The sequence below is a fragment of the Megalops cyprinoides genome, chromosome 17 (assembly GCF_013368585.1).
Source record: "Megalops cyprinoides isolate fMegCyp1 chromosome 17, fMegCyp1.pri, whole genome shotgun sequence".
Classification (NCBI taxonomy): domain Eukaryota; kingdom Metazoa; phylum Chordata; class Actinopteri; order Elopiformes; family Megalopidae; genus Megalops; species Megalops cyprinoides.
The window spans coordinates 22,558,373-22,573,663 of record NC_050599.1 but is presented as its reverse complement, the minus strand read 5'-3'; the positions used below and the strand labels follow the sequence as shown (position 1 = coordinate 22,573,663).

Sequence of the window (15,291 nt, the reverse complement as noted above, 5' to 3'; positions counted from 1 at the left end):
TTATCAGATTTATTTGATCCGTGGTTATCAAAGACAATGCCCAGAAACACAAAGTATGAAAAAAAAAAGCTCTCCATGATCGACTAAAATCTGTTATGACAATGATCATCATTATTATCGGCATTATTTTAAATTTAGGTGTCTCTTATTTTTTTCCATTTCATTTAAAACTTCATAATGTTAAAAGTAAAAAAAAATAATTATAGTCATAATAAAACGAAACAAAAAAGAAAGCCATCGGTCCTTTGTCCTTTGTAGCGCACCAGCGTGTGGAACGCCCGCCCCCCCCCGGTGGCGAAGGCTCTGATGTCACTGCTTTCATCATCAGCGCCGCAAGCACACTTCAGAAGGGAAACGAGGGGATGGCCGCTCGCTCTCTCAGGCACCGAACTTGCGCTTCCCCCCATCCCAAGCTGCTCCGCACACGCACCCCGCCGCACCCTAGAATTAGGAAGGCTCCGCCCGCTCGTTAGAAAGCACAACATGGCAGCTTGAAATTAATAGCATGTGAAAGGGACGAGACGGCCAAGGGGGCTGGGCGGCGAAAGGTGACACAGGGAGAGGTGGAGTGAGTTTGGCAAAAGGAGGATACATTCAATGAGCACGTGGGGCGGGGTGGGAGAGATAAGTCAGCACAGGGAGAAAAGAAAAAGACAATAACACGAAAAACAAAAGAGTCGGATGAAACGAAAGCTCGTTTTCCAGTCTGCGATTACTGTCCGTCGCCGTCGCTCCGAAAGCCGACGTCGTCACGGAGACGTCACAGTCACCAACCCCGCCCCTCGCGAGTGGGAGTTTCGACGGTGGCTTTTTCGGCCTCCTGTTCGGTTCTCACTTCTTCATACAATTTAATGTTTATTTATTTATTTTAAACCCTGATGGTTTAGAAGGAGGTGTGCCCCAAGTCAGGTGGGGTGGGATGAGAGTCAGGTACCCACACACCTATACACGCACACATGCACACACACACACACACCGCACACACACACTCTCAGTGCATTCTCTTCCCTTGGGGCCTGTGTCCCTCTCTTCTGTTAGTAAGTGTGTAATCTTCCATCTGGTTCCGAGTCTCTCTCTCTCTCTTTCTCTTGCTCTCTCCCAATCCCTTTATAGGTGCAACAGCTTGTCTGCCTCGGGGTACGTGGGGTACTTCACCGTCTCAATCTTCTCCTTCACTTTGTATGAGGGGTAGAGGCCCGTCCTCCCCATTTTTCGGTTGATGCCCTTGGAGTAACCGTCCCAGTGGTTGCCGGCGACCCCGATGATGTCCCCAGGCTCCAGCGGGATGTCCTCGCCATTTCGGGGCTGGTGGGGGTATATAGCTATCTGGTTGTGCGCGTTCTGCCCCCCAAAGTAGTAGATGTCGTCGAGCGAGTAGAAGAAGGAGGAGGCATCGGGGTGCAGAGTCTGCATGATCTCGTAGGCCACGCGGCACACCTGTGGAGGGGGGCACAGCAAAACAGGAAACGGTCACAGCGTGTGGTCTCACGCACCAAACGGTCCCACTTGAGCAGTCAAAAAATAAACACTCTTGCTTAAGAGGTGAAGCCACTGATCTTACATTGCTGATATGAAATACAGTACAACACTGTTTAAAGACACAGCACTTGAGAGACAGAGACAGTGAGGGTTAACTGCAAGAGCGCTTTTGCTGTGAATCTCACAGTTACCATAGTTATGGAGATCAAGTACTAGCATATTTAAAAATAATGCTCAGCTGCTCAAAACTTGCTAATTATGTGCATATAATCCAATGTAAGGCCAATTTAGTCCGAACTATACTTTTAGACGGGCATTCACACACATTCACATTCAACACTACATGTTAATACATCAAATCACTCATCATCCTTTTACATTTTTGCAGGCTACCTACACAGATTAGAAGTGGGGAGGTTAAATTTTGAAGGGGACTTATCAACAACATCATAACATTAACCACCAAAGGAAACACCCTGTCTTAATTCTTGCGTTCAGAACAGCCAAAATGGCGGTGCTGACCAACGCGGGTAACACAAAGCAGGGATACCACAAAGGCAGCAGCTCTCTCCCTCACCGCGAGCAGCTGAGCCTCCCGCTGAACCGCGGGAAGCAACAGCGAACGCGAGAGAGAAAAGGCATGCGCGGGCCCAGCCACCGCCGCGACACCGTCTGTGTGAGGAGCACTGCTGAATTTAATGCTAAAATGACTGCCACAGACATGCTGCTGAGGTCACCAAATGCGAGGCCTTTTCGCAAAGTCATGCAATTTTCCTTAATTGCAGCCGAAACAGTCCGGGCATTTGTACGAGTAAGAGCGGGTTTTTGATCAGATTGCCCCTGTGGTCGATGCCCATGTTGTTTTCTTTTCTAAGCCTACAAGTAATGAGTCGATGTCCTGAGTTCTGCTTTAGCTGGCATTAGGTTTCCCCACGGAAGCGTAAGTTACTATCAAACCAAAGGGGGATAAAGCCTTCCCTATCCGGCTCCTAAACTATGGAACGCTCTGCCTGAGAGCATTAGAGATGACACACTTTTTTTTTAGACTGGCTTTGAGCATAATCTCATTTTAATGTCTCCCACTTTATTTTTCACTACTTTTTTTGTCTTGTTTTTTTTTAATATTTATTTTGCTTTGTGCAATTTAATCTGTATTCAGCTTTAATTCATTTCAACTTCTATTGTTCCATCGAGACTCCTTATATAAAGGCATCAGGAAACACCACTGCAAGGAGGGACCATGGAAAGACAGCCCAGGACAGACTCTTAGTAATAATCCCAGTCATGGGTTTTCCTGATTGAGGAAGCTACGTATGAAATGAGGGCATCATCATTTCCAAACTTTCAGGGCAGAGATTCCGCGTCTAATTTAACAGGCAGTCATGGGGAGGTTCGAAGGACAACTTGTGAGGAGTTAAATATGCTATTGATACGCTGTTCATCCAAATCACTGCCCTCGCACAACATTCACAGAACATTCCTCAGTTCCTCTTTGCACTCTCCAGCAGCCTTTGAATCTGGGAGGAGAGGTAAGAAACTTGACCCCAGCAGGAGAGGCAAGGGCTACATCAAACAGCAGACACAGCCAAGGCCTCCTCTCCATTCTGCCTGCTGGGGCCCTTTTCAAGGCTGGCACTGCTATGCGGGGCACACGTCTGCTTCCCCTCAACAGACCCTGCAGGAACGCGGTGTACAGTCCTGCAACTTCAATTTCTCTTCACTGCATTCTGATACCAAGCTATACTTTACATACAGTTTGTGTTCTTCACCCAACTGACTGAAAGCTTTCTGCGCACAGGAATAATGGCCGTTCCTATTATTATATTATCACTGAACTATAGGATGCTCACCAGCTTTAATAAAAGAATGCTTTTTCCGAGGCGCGATCAAAAAACGCTTCCCGGTCCCCGCGAGAGAGGCTTTTGGAGATCGCTGCCTGTTTTCAAGGCGCAGCGGAGACACCTTCCCGTATCCCGCCGCCCCGCGCGCCGCATTTCGCCCGAGCAGGTGCGAGGCTCATTCCCGAAACTATCCGTTTGTAGATAATGATCCCGCGCACACACCGCCGCCTATGCCGTGCAAGGCTGCATCCGGGAAGCGAGAATAAACAAGGTAAACCCCCCTGTCGAGCTGCCGCGTTAGCGTTTGATCTCTCCTCCAGCCGCGCTTGGATGAGACGGAGATTCGGCGTCTTTAATGAGCCTCAAACATTTAGGCCCCGGGACCTAAACCCCGCATGGCGTAGACAGCGCGGCATTCGGCGGGGAGATTTACTGGGAAGAGGCAAAGCTGCCGATGAAGGAGGGGTAAGTAAAGTAAACACGTCTTACAAGGAAGTAGAGCAGATACAGGCCATCAGGAACAAGCATCACGGTCTGTCACAGTCAATGTTTAGCACAGAGGAGGACTACTTGGAATGTAACAGTATCACTGTATTACTATTATTTTATTATTATTTTAGTATTAATTATACTACATTTGTACTGACTTTGTTTTGCATTGTGGGTAGGTTATATACCCTGAGTATACTATACTTCATTGTAGTTGTTTTTTTTGTCATTTGCACAGCAATTATGAACAACTGAGTGCAAAAGATTATTTTTAAATTAAATAAATGTCAGATTTATTTGACAAATAGCCAAAGAATAAGTCATATTCCTTCCACAGTGCAAAACACACATATTACATCTTTATACAGCATACAACCATGATACAACCTTTCTGGATGTTACTGTATTATCAAATGCAACAAGTTTAGGCTACAGCTAGGAGTCCCTGGCCCTGAGAATAAAACCTAAGGAATGTAGCTGGCTTAAGAACATCTGTGTGCTTGATGAAAGGTCACTGTAATGATTTAATTTAAAAAATGCAAATTGACTAAAATGTGACAAAAATGCATTTGCCTAAAATTAGACTAAATCCTTAGACTAAAATTAGACTAAATAAGTTTTCGCAGACTAAAATGTGACAAAAATTAATATGCATTTTAGTCAAAAGACTAAGACTAAATCAAAATCAGCTGCCAAATTGAACACTGCACAGTAATATTGATTATAATATTGGACTGCATTTATATAGTGCCTTTCAAGGATCTTAGAGCGCTTTACAGGGAATTTGACCTCAGCCAAAACCAATGTGTAGCACCCAGTGGGGTGATGCATGACAGGCATTTCACAACAGATCACACACCACCCACCGGCTAAGACAAACACTTTACTGTTCATTGTGAAGTAAACTTTAATTTTGACCTTGTGGTGAAAGGCCCTTTTCCCCCTCATACATCATTTGCTTGTCAATAAAAAAAAACAGTACATGTTTCTGTTTACCTCTGATGACAGTGTGAACATTGTGGCAGTAGACAGACGCAATGCCTTCACGGTAACGCAGCTCCTAAACCGACACTGACCCGTGACAATTCCTTCATAAAAGCTGAGACTGTCGCTGTGAGCCCAGAGGCGAGAAAGAGTGAGCGATTTCAGGGTACGGTCTCCCTAAATACTGCTGGATTTATACCAATGCAGGTCAAAACTGCAAACACAGCAGGACAGAGCAAACCTTGCTGGCTTATGTAGCAATGAAAAAAAAAAAAACTGAATGGCAGTGGATTGCCAGCTTTAGCTGCATGCATCTGCCATGCCTGTATCAGTAGACCCAGGCGGAAAGGATTTGATTCTTTACTTTTAAAAGCGCTTTATCCTAATATGGTATCCTAATATCCTAACACGGTGTGCCACAAATGATCGCAGTAAAGTGTAAACAGCCTTTTTCTTTTGGAACGGTGGAGTGTTGAGACCACAATGCAACGCTCCTCAGTTGGATCCTCAGTAGACTGTTGGATTTGTTAGTTGCTTTGTTCCTGTCAAAGCCTTATGGAATTATGCTGTGCTGGTAGGAGACTCTGTCCATGTGAGCTACTCTCTAATCAGAGCCTCATCCCCGAACTACAGCACAGCGGTGGTTACTATGGGAATATTTTCGCCATTGTTTGGTGTTGTTTTTAACGCAGACAAAGCTGTGGCCCAGTTTGGCTGTAAACACCGTACTGTAAAGACCAACCGCTGAGCCTCTTTGAGGGGCTCGACGCCGGGCTTAGGAGGGGAGGAGCATCGCTGAAACACCGAGCACGCAGTTTTCATCAGACCGGCTCGAGCTTTGCCAACACGCAGTGCTTCATAATCTCCAATGCGCTGCGTACCCATTCGTAAGTAATGACCACTTCAGTTTCACACTCCTGAGAGGGAGCCTTCATCTCCCACCGCAAGGTGAGCAGAGAACTCAATATCCGGGAAAAAACCCTTCCCTTACACTTTCTCTCAGTTCTTCCTACACTTTTTCATAAACCTGAGAAAACTGAAGAGTATAATTACCAATTTTCAATATGAGATGCTCTTATTCAATGAATATGAGATACTAACACCTTAATCTGCAGACAGGGCAAAGTATCAGAAAAGAGGCTGTTGGAAAGCTATATGAAAGCTGTATACACCTACCGCATACATAGGAGGTCATAGGAAAAAAGTTAAAGGAACATTTAATTACTCAACTATATACTAATATTTTTTTGTTGATGATTTATTTCCATTTGTTTGATTTACTAGCCAGCTAACAAACATGTTTTCTTACATGGCAAGTTAACATTACAGAAACAGCTAGCACCAGACAGACAGAAAGAGCACCTTAACTGGCTGAGCAACCCAGGAGCCCCTTTAGACATTTTCAATAGCTTTGATATATGGCAGGTTATTACATAGACTTGGTACTCTAAATTTGATGGCAGCAGGCAGAGCTCTTTCACTTCAAGCAAACAGATTTTTGGGTGACTCTCCCCACCACTTCCTGCACAACTGAGAAAATAATAAACAATTCCTGGCTTTTACAAGACCGGAACGAAGACATAACTATACCAGGTACAGTCCTCCTTCACTTTGATCGACACATTTTTTCTCCTGGCAGCTTGCATTAACTTGGTACATATATATCTGATCCAGTCAAAAAAACCTGTGTCCTGTGTTTATCCTCAGGCCTACAACAGGACCACACCAGCCTCATTAAGTGCAGTTAACCGGACCGAGGGACAGTCCATTCACACATTAATCATACACACTTTCTGAGCCCTGTTTACTCAGAGCGGGCAGAGTTACACAGAATAGGAGAGCACTGTGTGCTGCTGCTGGCGTGAGCAGGGAATGGGTTACCTGTGAGGAGAACGTGCAGACCAGGAAGTCAGTCTGAGACAGGAAGTGGATGTCCAGGATCACACCCCGCAGGGAGTTCTCTGTGTAGCGGTTGTGCAGGCCAGCCGACCACGAGATGGAGTTGTCGCTGATGAACTCGTAGTCCTGGTACCTGCAAGTGCATGCACAGAAACATGAGCAAACACTGCCAGCTTCTAAACTACGGTACGAGCACTGCTACAGCTTGGGCTGTTTCCAGGAGGTAACTGAATTTGTTGACTTTAGACAGCTCTTAAATTTATTCATTACTTTGTCTATTCATAAAAAATGCTTCTCCTGACGTGTCCTTCAAAGTTTTAGAACTCTCCGGAGTGAATTTAAAATTCAACAAGGGTGCAAACAGGTACTGTAACTGAACTCATTCGATTTCAGCGTGTGGTATACTAATTCATTACATTACATTCTCTTATCCCTAGCGACTTCCAGCACAACAGAACATAAGTGCATCCATTCAAGTTGAATCAGCAGCAGTGTCAGACCAGGCACTCCCAGGCCAGTGAGTGTGTGCATTACACTATTCAAGCCCCACCCCAAGTTAACTTGTGCAACCTGTCTAGACAAGGGAAACCAAGTGTACTACCATACATCATTACAGTAGCTGCATTGATTGTTCATTGTTATGTAGGATATTCACATGCGTATCTGGTTGTGGTCCCCATTAAAATGAGTTCAGCTCAGCCACTGTGACAGCCACTCACTTGGCCTGGGCCTCTTGGAGCAGAGAGGGGTCGTCGGTGGCCAGGTAGACTCGCTTCTTGTCCACGTGCATGCGGCGGGCCAGGAGCTGGAAGTGCTCCTCCACGTGCACCATGTACTCCTCGATGGGGTGGAACGCCGCCTCCGTCCCCACCTTGTCCGTCCGGCGCACGTGCACCCTGCAGCAGAGAGGGAAGAGGCGCGCCGCCGTCATCAGCGTGCGTGCGGCAGTGAGAGACCAGGAGCACACACGCGTGCGTGTGCATGAGAGCAGCGTGGGAAGGAAAGACAGGCTGGGCTGTGTGTGTGTGTGTGTATGTGTGTGTGTGTGTGTGTGTGAGAGTGAGAGGGAAATACAGACTGGAGAGACAGTCTGTAACAGAGTGTGTATGTGTGTGTGTGTGTGTGTGTGTGTGTGTGAGAGTGAGAGGGAAATACAGACTGGAGAGACAGTCTGTAACAGAGTGTGTGTGTGTGTGTGTGTGTGTGTGTGTGTGTGTGTGTGTGTGTGTGTGAGAGAGAGTGAGAGGGAAATACAGACTGGAGAGACAGTCTGTAACAGAGTGTGTGTGTGTGTGTATATGAGAGAGAGAGAGAGAAAGAGAGAGAGGGTTTGTAACTGAAAGAGAGAGATGTGTGTGCATGTGACAGAGAGAGAGTGAAAAAGAAAAAGTCTGTAACAGAGAGTGTCTGTGTGTACATGCATCTGTGCATGTGTGTGTATGTGTGCAGGTGTGTGTGTGTGTGTGTGTGCACGCATATGTGTGTTATGTGTCTCTCCTGCCAGGAGGTAAATTAGGATGGATCAGTGTGTGCACACACCTCACACTTCAGAGGACGAGAGGAATATCATGAGATCATAAGAGCCCAGTGACCCAAGGAGGTGTATTAGAGAGACAGTTAAGAGATTGCAGCAAAGATAAAGTCAGCACCTCTGTGTGTGTTTCTATGAGTATGTGAGCGTAAATGCTAGTATGACTGTTATTACATATACTACTAGCGACAGAATTGCTGTAATTAGCAATTGCAGCTTGTTCAGTTCTGTTTTAGATGGTTCTGTAAGCTTGTAACTAGCCAGTGTTCATTTGTATTTTTTTTTGTTGCTTGTGGTTTGCCATCACGTTTGAGCTGGCAGCACTGTCTTATATCATGCCAATAAAGAACCTGAGAAATTGAGGGAGAGAGAGTGAGAGAAAGACAAAGACAGAGAGAGTGAGAGACTGAGAGAGAGAGAGCAAAAGACAGAGTATACATAATGAATACATAAATACACTCGAGCCAATTACCAGTTCTGGCCCCTGATCAGAGAGCCAGCTCTCAGGATGTTCACTGAAGCAACAAACACCTTTATTTGCTTTGAAAATTAAACCCAAATTGAAATGTGCAGCCGGAAAACATCAGCTGTGAAACAGACTGAGGCTCCGCCCCCTTCTTCACGGCACCAGGACCGGGGTGCGGGGAGAACGAGGCTTGGGGGAGGTTGGGGGTGATGTGCACCGGTGACGCTCCCTCTGATCTCAGATCAGCCTCACCTTTCCTCTCTGTCTGTAAACCGCGAGTAGGGTTTTTCTTTCCCACTTGGCCATTTCGGCTTCTGTTGTTTTCATCCCTGCTTTTAATCTGCGTCTCAGACAGAAGCAGACGATCCCTGGCAAACAGATCCGTGCGGAGGTGCTTAGCGCTGAGTACATATAATCAATACCCTCGCAGGCTCCGGCGGCCGGTTTAGCCCTTTTGTGTTTGGTGAGACGCCCGAGCGGCGGCAACATCACAGGAGCCGGGAATCTGGCAGCTCTCCTTCGGCTCCCTTTTCACACAATGTGTGGCTCCGCGGGGCCCTGCGCCGTCCCTCTGACGTGGCCCGGCGCGGAGCGGAGTACCAAAGCCGCTTATTATAACTTCACTCCAAACGAGGGGAGGCTCGTCTCACCGAGGGCTTTCATTTCATCCCGTTCCCAGCGGCAGGGAGCTGAATTACAGCGCGTCTGAGGCCGGGGAGGGGAGTGAGGAAGACATAAGAAATACAGAGAGCTTGCGAGAGATGGGTGTGTGTGTGACACGATGGAGACTAACAGAGATAAGAAACACAGACAACGAGCTTGGCTGGGGAGGCCACGCTGAGACACGTTCGAGACTCACCCAATGATGGGGTGCTTGAAGCCCAGTTTGGTGGTGGCCTCATGGATTTCCTTCTCCAGCCAGGCCTGGGGACGGATCAGGTACTTCACAAACTGCGACACCCACCAGACGGAGGGGTCACCATGGAGACGGTGCAGGCGATCCGCCAGGTCTTCAGGGATGGCCAAAGGCAGGTAGGGGGGGCGAGGGTGGAGACTGTCCACGATAGGAAGCTCGACCACCTGGACGTCCCGATCGTTGGCCTCACCTGGGTAAAAAGATAATAATGAATTAAAGTATTTTTTCAAACCAAGTAAAATTTTCTCATTAAATATAATGCTGTTAAGTATGCTAAAAAGCAATTTTTAAGCCTACTTATGCATGTGTGTTGTTAGCAAAATAAAGAACATGGATTTTGCATATTGATCAAATGTTTTTGCCTTCAGTTTGATTGATCGTTTATCCATGCCTGACTAATACGCTTGAGTGACTTTGTTGCATAAGCAATATGACACCCCATTAGTCAGAGATGTGGCTGCGCACGGGTGACAAGGTGATTTAATCTGTTTAATGTCACGCCTGTCGAAAATCAAGAAAGAAAAACGCCGAATGGAAGCCGCCAGCGCCAACTTTTCGGGAGAACTACGACTTTGCAGCCGTCAGAATGTGCATCGGACACCCGACCAAGTCAGCAAGCCGTCCCTCACTGTCTGGGGAAATTACAGCAGGCAATTTCTAACCTGGCAAGACATTAGAGCCAAACACACTCCATCAATGATAAGCCATGATCTGAGAGACCATGAGTCACAGCTTTTTTTTTTTTGGCCAAGACCGAGGCGCCATCATGCTCCATCTTCGCGATCAATCCGGAGCTGCCAGTCTCGGTGAATCAGACGTGGCAGGCCACAGCATGGCTTCACACCAGCAGACACGCTGCTGCTCTCAGGCCAGGCCGTCACGCTCAAGACCGAGATGGCGTCAGGTGGGCTGGTCGACATTCAAGCCAAGTCCTCCGAAGCGATGAATCCAGGTTCTGTGCAGAGCACTCACATTACTGATGCCACATATATCGCGTGCATTCTTCACGTTTGGGTTGATGAGCGGACCTGCCTGGAGGTATGATGATAAGGGTCGTGGCACAGTATCCATGGAGATCGCATGTCGTGAGACAATTTTCCTGCTCCACGAAAAATATTGCACTTACATGTATGCATGCTATCACACTGATACACGTTGCACGCAGTTATTAATCTTTCCTGTCTCAGAAAAAGTATGACAGACTGATCTAATGAACCCGTTAGATCACCGCTCAGATTCCCCGGAAAGGTATGCACATTACAGACATGTACGGCCACATACACTTGCCAAGCAGCAGTTCACAAGAGTGGGAGAAAGCTTCTTTGAAGGAAATACTCCTGTAACATTGACGTCACAGGGAAAGCATCAAACACACGCCGTGCCGATAAAGAGCTCATTGACAAGCCTTACTTACTGACATATCAGAAGTACCCCAGCAGATATGTGGTCATACAGCTCTCTGCTTTCTGTTCTTGTTGGGTGAAAATCAATGCCTTCAATTACCTGCGTATCACCAGTCGCGAGCGTGAGAGCTACTGTTCGGATGGGGTGGCATTTAGGAACTAAGGATATTTCTTCAGTTCTGATGCCATGAGAAATAAAAGAAACGAAACTACAGAAATGTGACATTTCTTCTTCAAACGGAGAGACGTGTGATCCCTCCCCTCGGCGCCCCCCCGCTGAACCAGTGATCGCTGAGCCTCGGAGGACTGACAGCTACTGTACTCCAGGATCAAACCCGGCAAGGAGAGGGGTGGGCACAGAACCAGAGCCAAGGCACTGCAGGCGTCCCCTCGAGACCCACAATAGTATTTCCCCCTCACCAGCAGAGCCGCTTCTGCTGACAGTTTGTACCAAGTTTCTTCCTGTATGTTCACACTCTTTTGAAGAAAGACACAAGTGGGGAAAAAACCCCGGCCAAGAAAGCAGCGGGAGAACACAGCCGCGTTCCTCTTTAAAACATCCTAAACTAGCTCGCGAAAAATAACCAGGCCTAATATGAGAGCCGAAAGCGCTAATGACTCGTTAACGACAAAAGAGTCCGTTATTGGCGCTACCCTTTTAAGTAAAGCAAAACAAAAAAAAATAATAATAAACCAAAGTGGTTACTGTGCGTGCGTGCATGTGCACGAGAGGGTGTGCGCTGAATATAAATCAGGCGAGGCATTAAATATTTAAGAGGAGAAAATATTCCCAAGCCTTGCTTTTGCTTTTAGAACATCATTGGCGGATTTTGCGGTGGGACTGGGGTGTTTTTTTTTTCGACGTTCTTTTTCGGCACGAGTACGCAGATAAGCGCTGCCTTTCCCCCCTCCGAACTCCTCGCTGCCTAATTAGGACACAAAGAGAATCTAAATTACATCTCGTCCTCGAATCCCGAGGAATAAATTGGCGCTCAGCTAGTAACTAAAAGAGCTTTTTCAATTCTAATTCACGGTGCGGGCGGGGGTGGCGGAGGGGGGGAACGCATTCCCAAAAATGCAGAGCCTGGCTGTTTGCTTTGTCTTGTCTCCCCTCCCCAGCAGATCGAGGGTGTGCTGCATTGTACCCCCGCGCCTCTCCCCCACCCCCCCCCTCAACTCCCCCCACCCTGCGTCTGATTTCTCTTTATCTGCGCCCCCCCTGTGCCCCCACTTCTCCGTGCCCCCTGCGTGTTTGAAAAGTCTACCTGCTCACCGCGTGCCGTTTTTTTAATCCTAATTAATTTCCTGGGGGAGGTATTTCACAGAAGCAATGGACCAACGAATTGAGCTTTCTGCATGGAAAGCAATTCCATGCAGCGGGAAAATTGCAAAGGGGAAAAGGCCGAGATAGAGGGTGAGAGAGATAGAGTAAGAGAGGGAGGGAAGGAGAGAGAGACGGGAAGCAAGAGAGGGCGAAAGATGGAGAGAGAGAAAGGGGGGTGGAGCGAGAGAGAGAGTGAAGGTGAGAGAGACAGAGAATGAGAGCGAGAGAGAGAGAAAGAGGGGACAGAAAGGGAAAGACAGAGAACGGCGACCACGTGTAAAGGGAGGGATTCTGGCAATTGGAGCCTGTTAACACTGTGAACATCGGATCCCCGCAGTGCTGGGGTGGAGGATGTCGGCGCTCACCTGACCAGTGGCCGGTGGAGGCGCCGGTGCGGTCGGTGCAGGTGTCGCTGACGGGCCGGAAGACGGTCTCCCAGCCGCCGGTGGCATAGCGCCAGTTCTGCGACTCCAGAATGAGGGTGCGCTGCGTGCCGTAGGCGATCATGAAGCAGTACACCACGTGGTGCAGCTGGCAGCCGTACCCGCAGCCCTTGTTGATGTTGCACACCAGCTTCCTGGCCTTGCTGCAGTCCTTGGGGTTCTGCGGGACCAGGGCGGGCTGGTTACACTACAGCCACTCACAGCACACAGCTTACAATAAAGGGTTAAAAACAGCAAACAGCAACTAAATAGCTGACTGACGTCTTTTGGTTTTTGGGTTGGTTATGCATTACAATATATAAACATTGGACAGCAGTTCCTTTTTTGGTTTGGTTATAGAAGGAAATGTATTAACATTTGATAGCAATTCCAAGTTACTAAGTGTCTGTTGGGACTTTTTCCAAAAGCCTCCCAAAACAGGAATGGTAAGCATTTTTGTGACCTGGGGCTCAAATATCTTAGATGGAGGGAGAAATGCATGAAAGCTCAGATTCTGGTGGTTGTTGAAGTGGTCTACGGCTTCACCTCAACTGCATCTACCCAAGAGGCTGCAAGCCTCATCACAGCTCAGATGAACTGCAGGCTACAAAACAAAGTCAGAGCTGTAACCAAGCGAGCGGAACCCTGCAGCCACGCCCTGCCCTGTCACATAGAGATCGCGCCGGGCCACGGAGAGGGGCGGGAGCCCAGAGGGGACCGCCGCTCAGAGACACAGGGCGCAGGCGATTATTAAATCTGACGTGCGACGGACCGCTAATTGGGAGAAGGGACGCCGGCCCTCTGTGGGTGCTGGCAGCTGTTGCCGGCGTGTTCTCCGCCCAGCCAGCCGGACCCCGCACTCCATCAAACACAAAGTCTCGTTAAAGCCCGGCGCCTCCCGCGCTCTCGCCCCTCTCCCCTCGCCTCGTTAACGGCGTGGGGAATCCAGGCCGCCAATTGTCCCTGGGGATGAGAGGGGTGCGGGGGCGGAGTCGGGAGAGAGTGACTGATAGCTTGGAGTTTCTCGATTGTCATTTCAGATTACATCACTTACCTGACAGCAGCACGTGACAATATAGTGTAAAAAAATGTAGTTCAATGTAAATAATTGAGAAAATGCTTCCACAGCACCCTACACTGTGTGCAGCTATTTGTCAATGTTGGATTTCTTGGTCCTGGTCCTATTTTAATTGTATGGGAACGGCTCAGTGGCATTCAGATGTCCTGCTTATGGCTATCTCTCTCCCTGCCTCCCCCTCTCTCTCTTTCTCTCTCTCTCACACGTCTCTCTCACACATGAACAGCCCCTTAAAATGAAACAGTGTGACATTTAATCACACACACACGCACACACACACACAATGTAAACAGCATGTGCATGTGGAGTAGCTAAAGAGCCAGCGTGAGAGGATGCGGGTGTGGTGGGCGGAGGCAGGGCCAGTACCTGCAGGTAATTGAGTCTGTTCTGGACCAGGTCGGACAGGTGCTTGGCCTCCTTCTCCCGCCACTCCCCAGCGCCGTCGGCCTGGCTGAGGTAGAACAGGTCCGTCATGATGGACCTGCGTTCACACACAGAGAGGACGGGGTCACAGGGGGTCAGCGGGCGTGTGGGATGACAGGTGAGCGTATTTACGGTGCCCTCTAAGACAGACAGGGCTACCGCACATTCCATTACATTATTGGCATTTAGCAGACACTCTTATCCTAAGTAACTTACAGGTTACAATTTTTTACATGTTACCCATTAATACAGCTGGATATTTATTGAGGCAATTGTGGGTTCAGTACCTGGCCCAAGGGCACAACAGCAGTGCCCCAGTGTGGAATCAAACCTTTCGGTTATGAGTCCTGTTCCTTACCACTATGCTATACTACACTGTTCCACACATTGGCACAATGAAATCAAAACGCTTAGGGCCAAGTTTACTCAAGGAATAGGTACAACGCTATAAAAATGGGTTCAGCCTGGCCCCAGTCGATGCGAAATTAACGACCAATTTACAAGTTACGGCGTATAAAGCAGGTAATTACCGTCACTCTAAAGAAACACCCTCAGGGTAAACAGACAAACATATTACGAGGTGGGATTATAAGACAGCAGAGCATTCAGAACACAATGCACATCAAACACCTTTGCAGAGTTATAAAAAGAACAGCTGAACAAATTAAGAAAAGATGGCACGATATTCAGAGGTGTGTAAACAGAAGCAATGTTTTTAAATACAAAGGCAAATAGCTAAAACGGAAAAAATACCCTTTTCACATCGTGAATAGGTTAAATGGAGCGTACAGAACAAACTGGAAGCAGGTTTTCTGAGGTGCAGCGAATATAAGGACACAGTTTTGTGCTGTCATTACTTTCCCCATGTTATGCGGTTAACAGTTAAAACTCTACAAACTGATTACAATTAACACTAATTGGATGAAACCCATCTTATAAATTGGTCTTTAATATCAGGACGGGTAGGATGAACACATCAAAGGAAATCCCCAAGTGGCACAGGTTATCATTTTTTTTTCCATGTGCAGTGCACTTA

At 47.6% G+C, this 15,291-nt stretch overlaps 1 protein-coding gene across 2 annotated transcripts in view; it reads right to left on the bottom strand.

The window, feature by feature from the left end:
* Nucleotides 1–235: 235 nt before the first annotated feature.
* Nucleotides 236–15,291, bottom strand: part of LOC118792579 (alpha-(1,6)-fucosyltransferase-like) — a 69,142-nt gene continuing 54,086 nt past the window's right edge. For both annotated transcript variants that reach the window (XM_036550456.1, XM_036550457.1), the window contains exons 5-10: nt 14,199–14,313; nt 12,698–12,935; nt 9,549–9,795; nt 7,412–7,588; nt 6,675–6,825; nt 236–1,437 (exon numbers count right to left, since the gene is read on the bottom strand). In XM_036550456.1, coding sequence (XP_036406349.1) covers nt 1,108–1,437; nt 6,675–6,825; nt 7,412–7,588; nt 9,549–9,795; nt 12,698–12,935; nt 14,199–14,313 — 1,258 coding nt within the window. In that variant the 3' untranslated portion in view covers nt 236–1,107. The remainder of the gene's footprint in view (nt 1,438–6,674; nt 6,826–7,411; nt 7,589–9,548; nt 9,796–12,697; nt 12,936–14,198; nt 14,314–15,291) is intronic.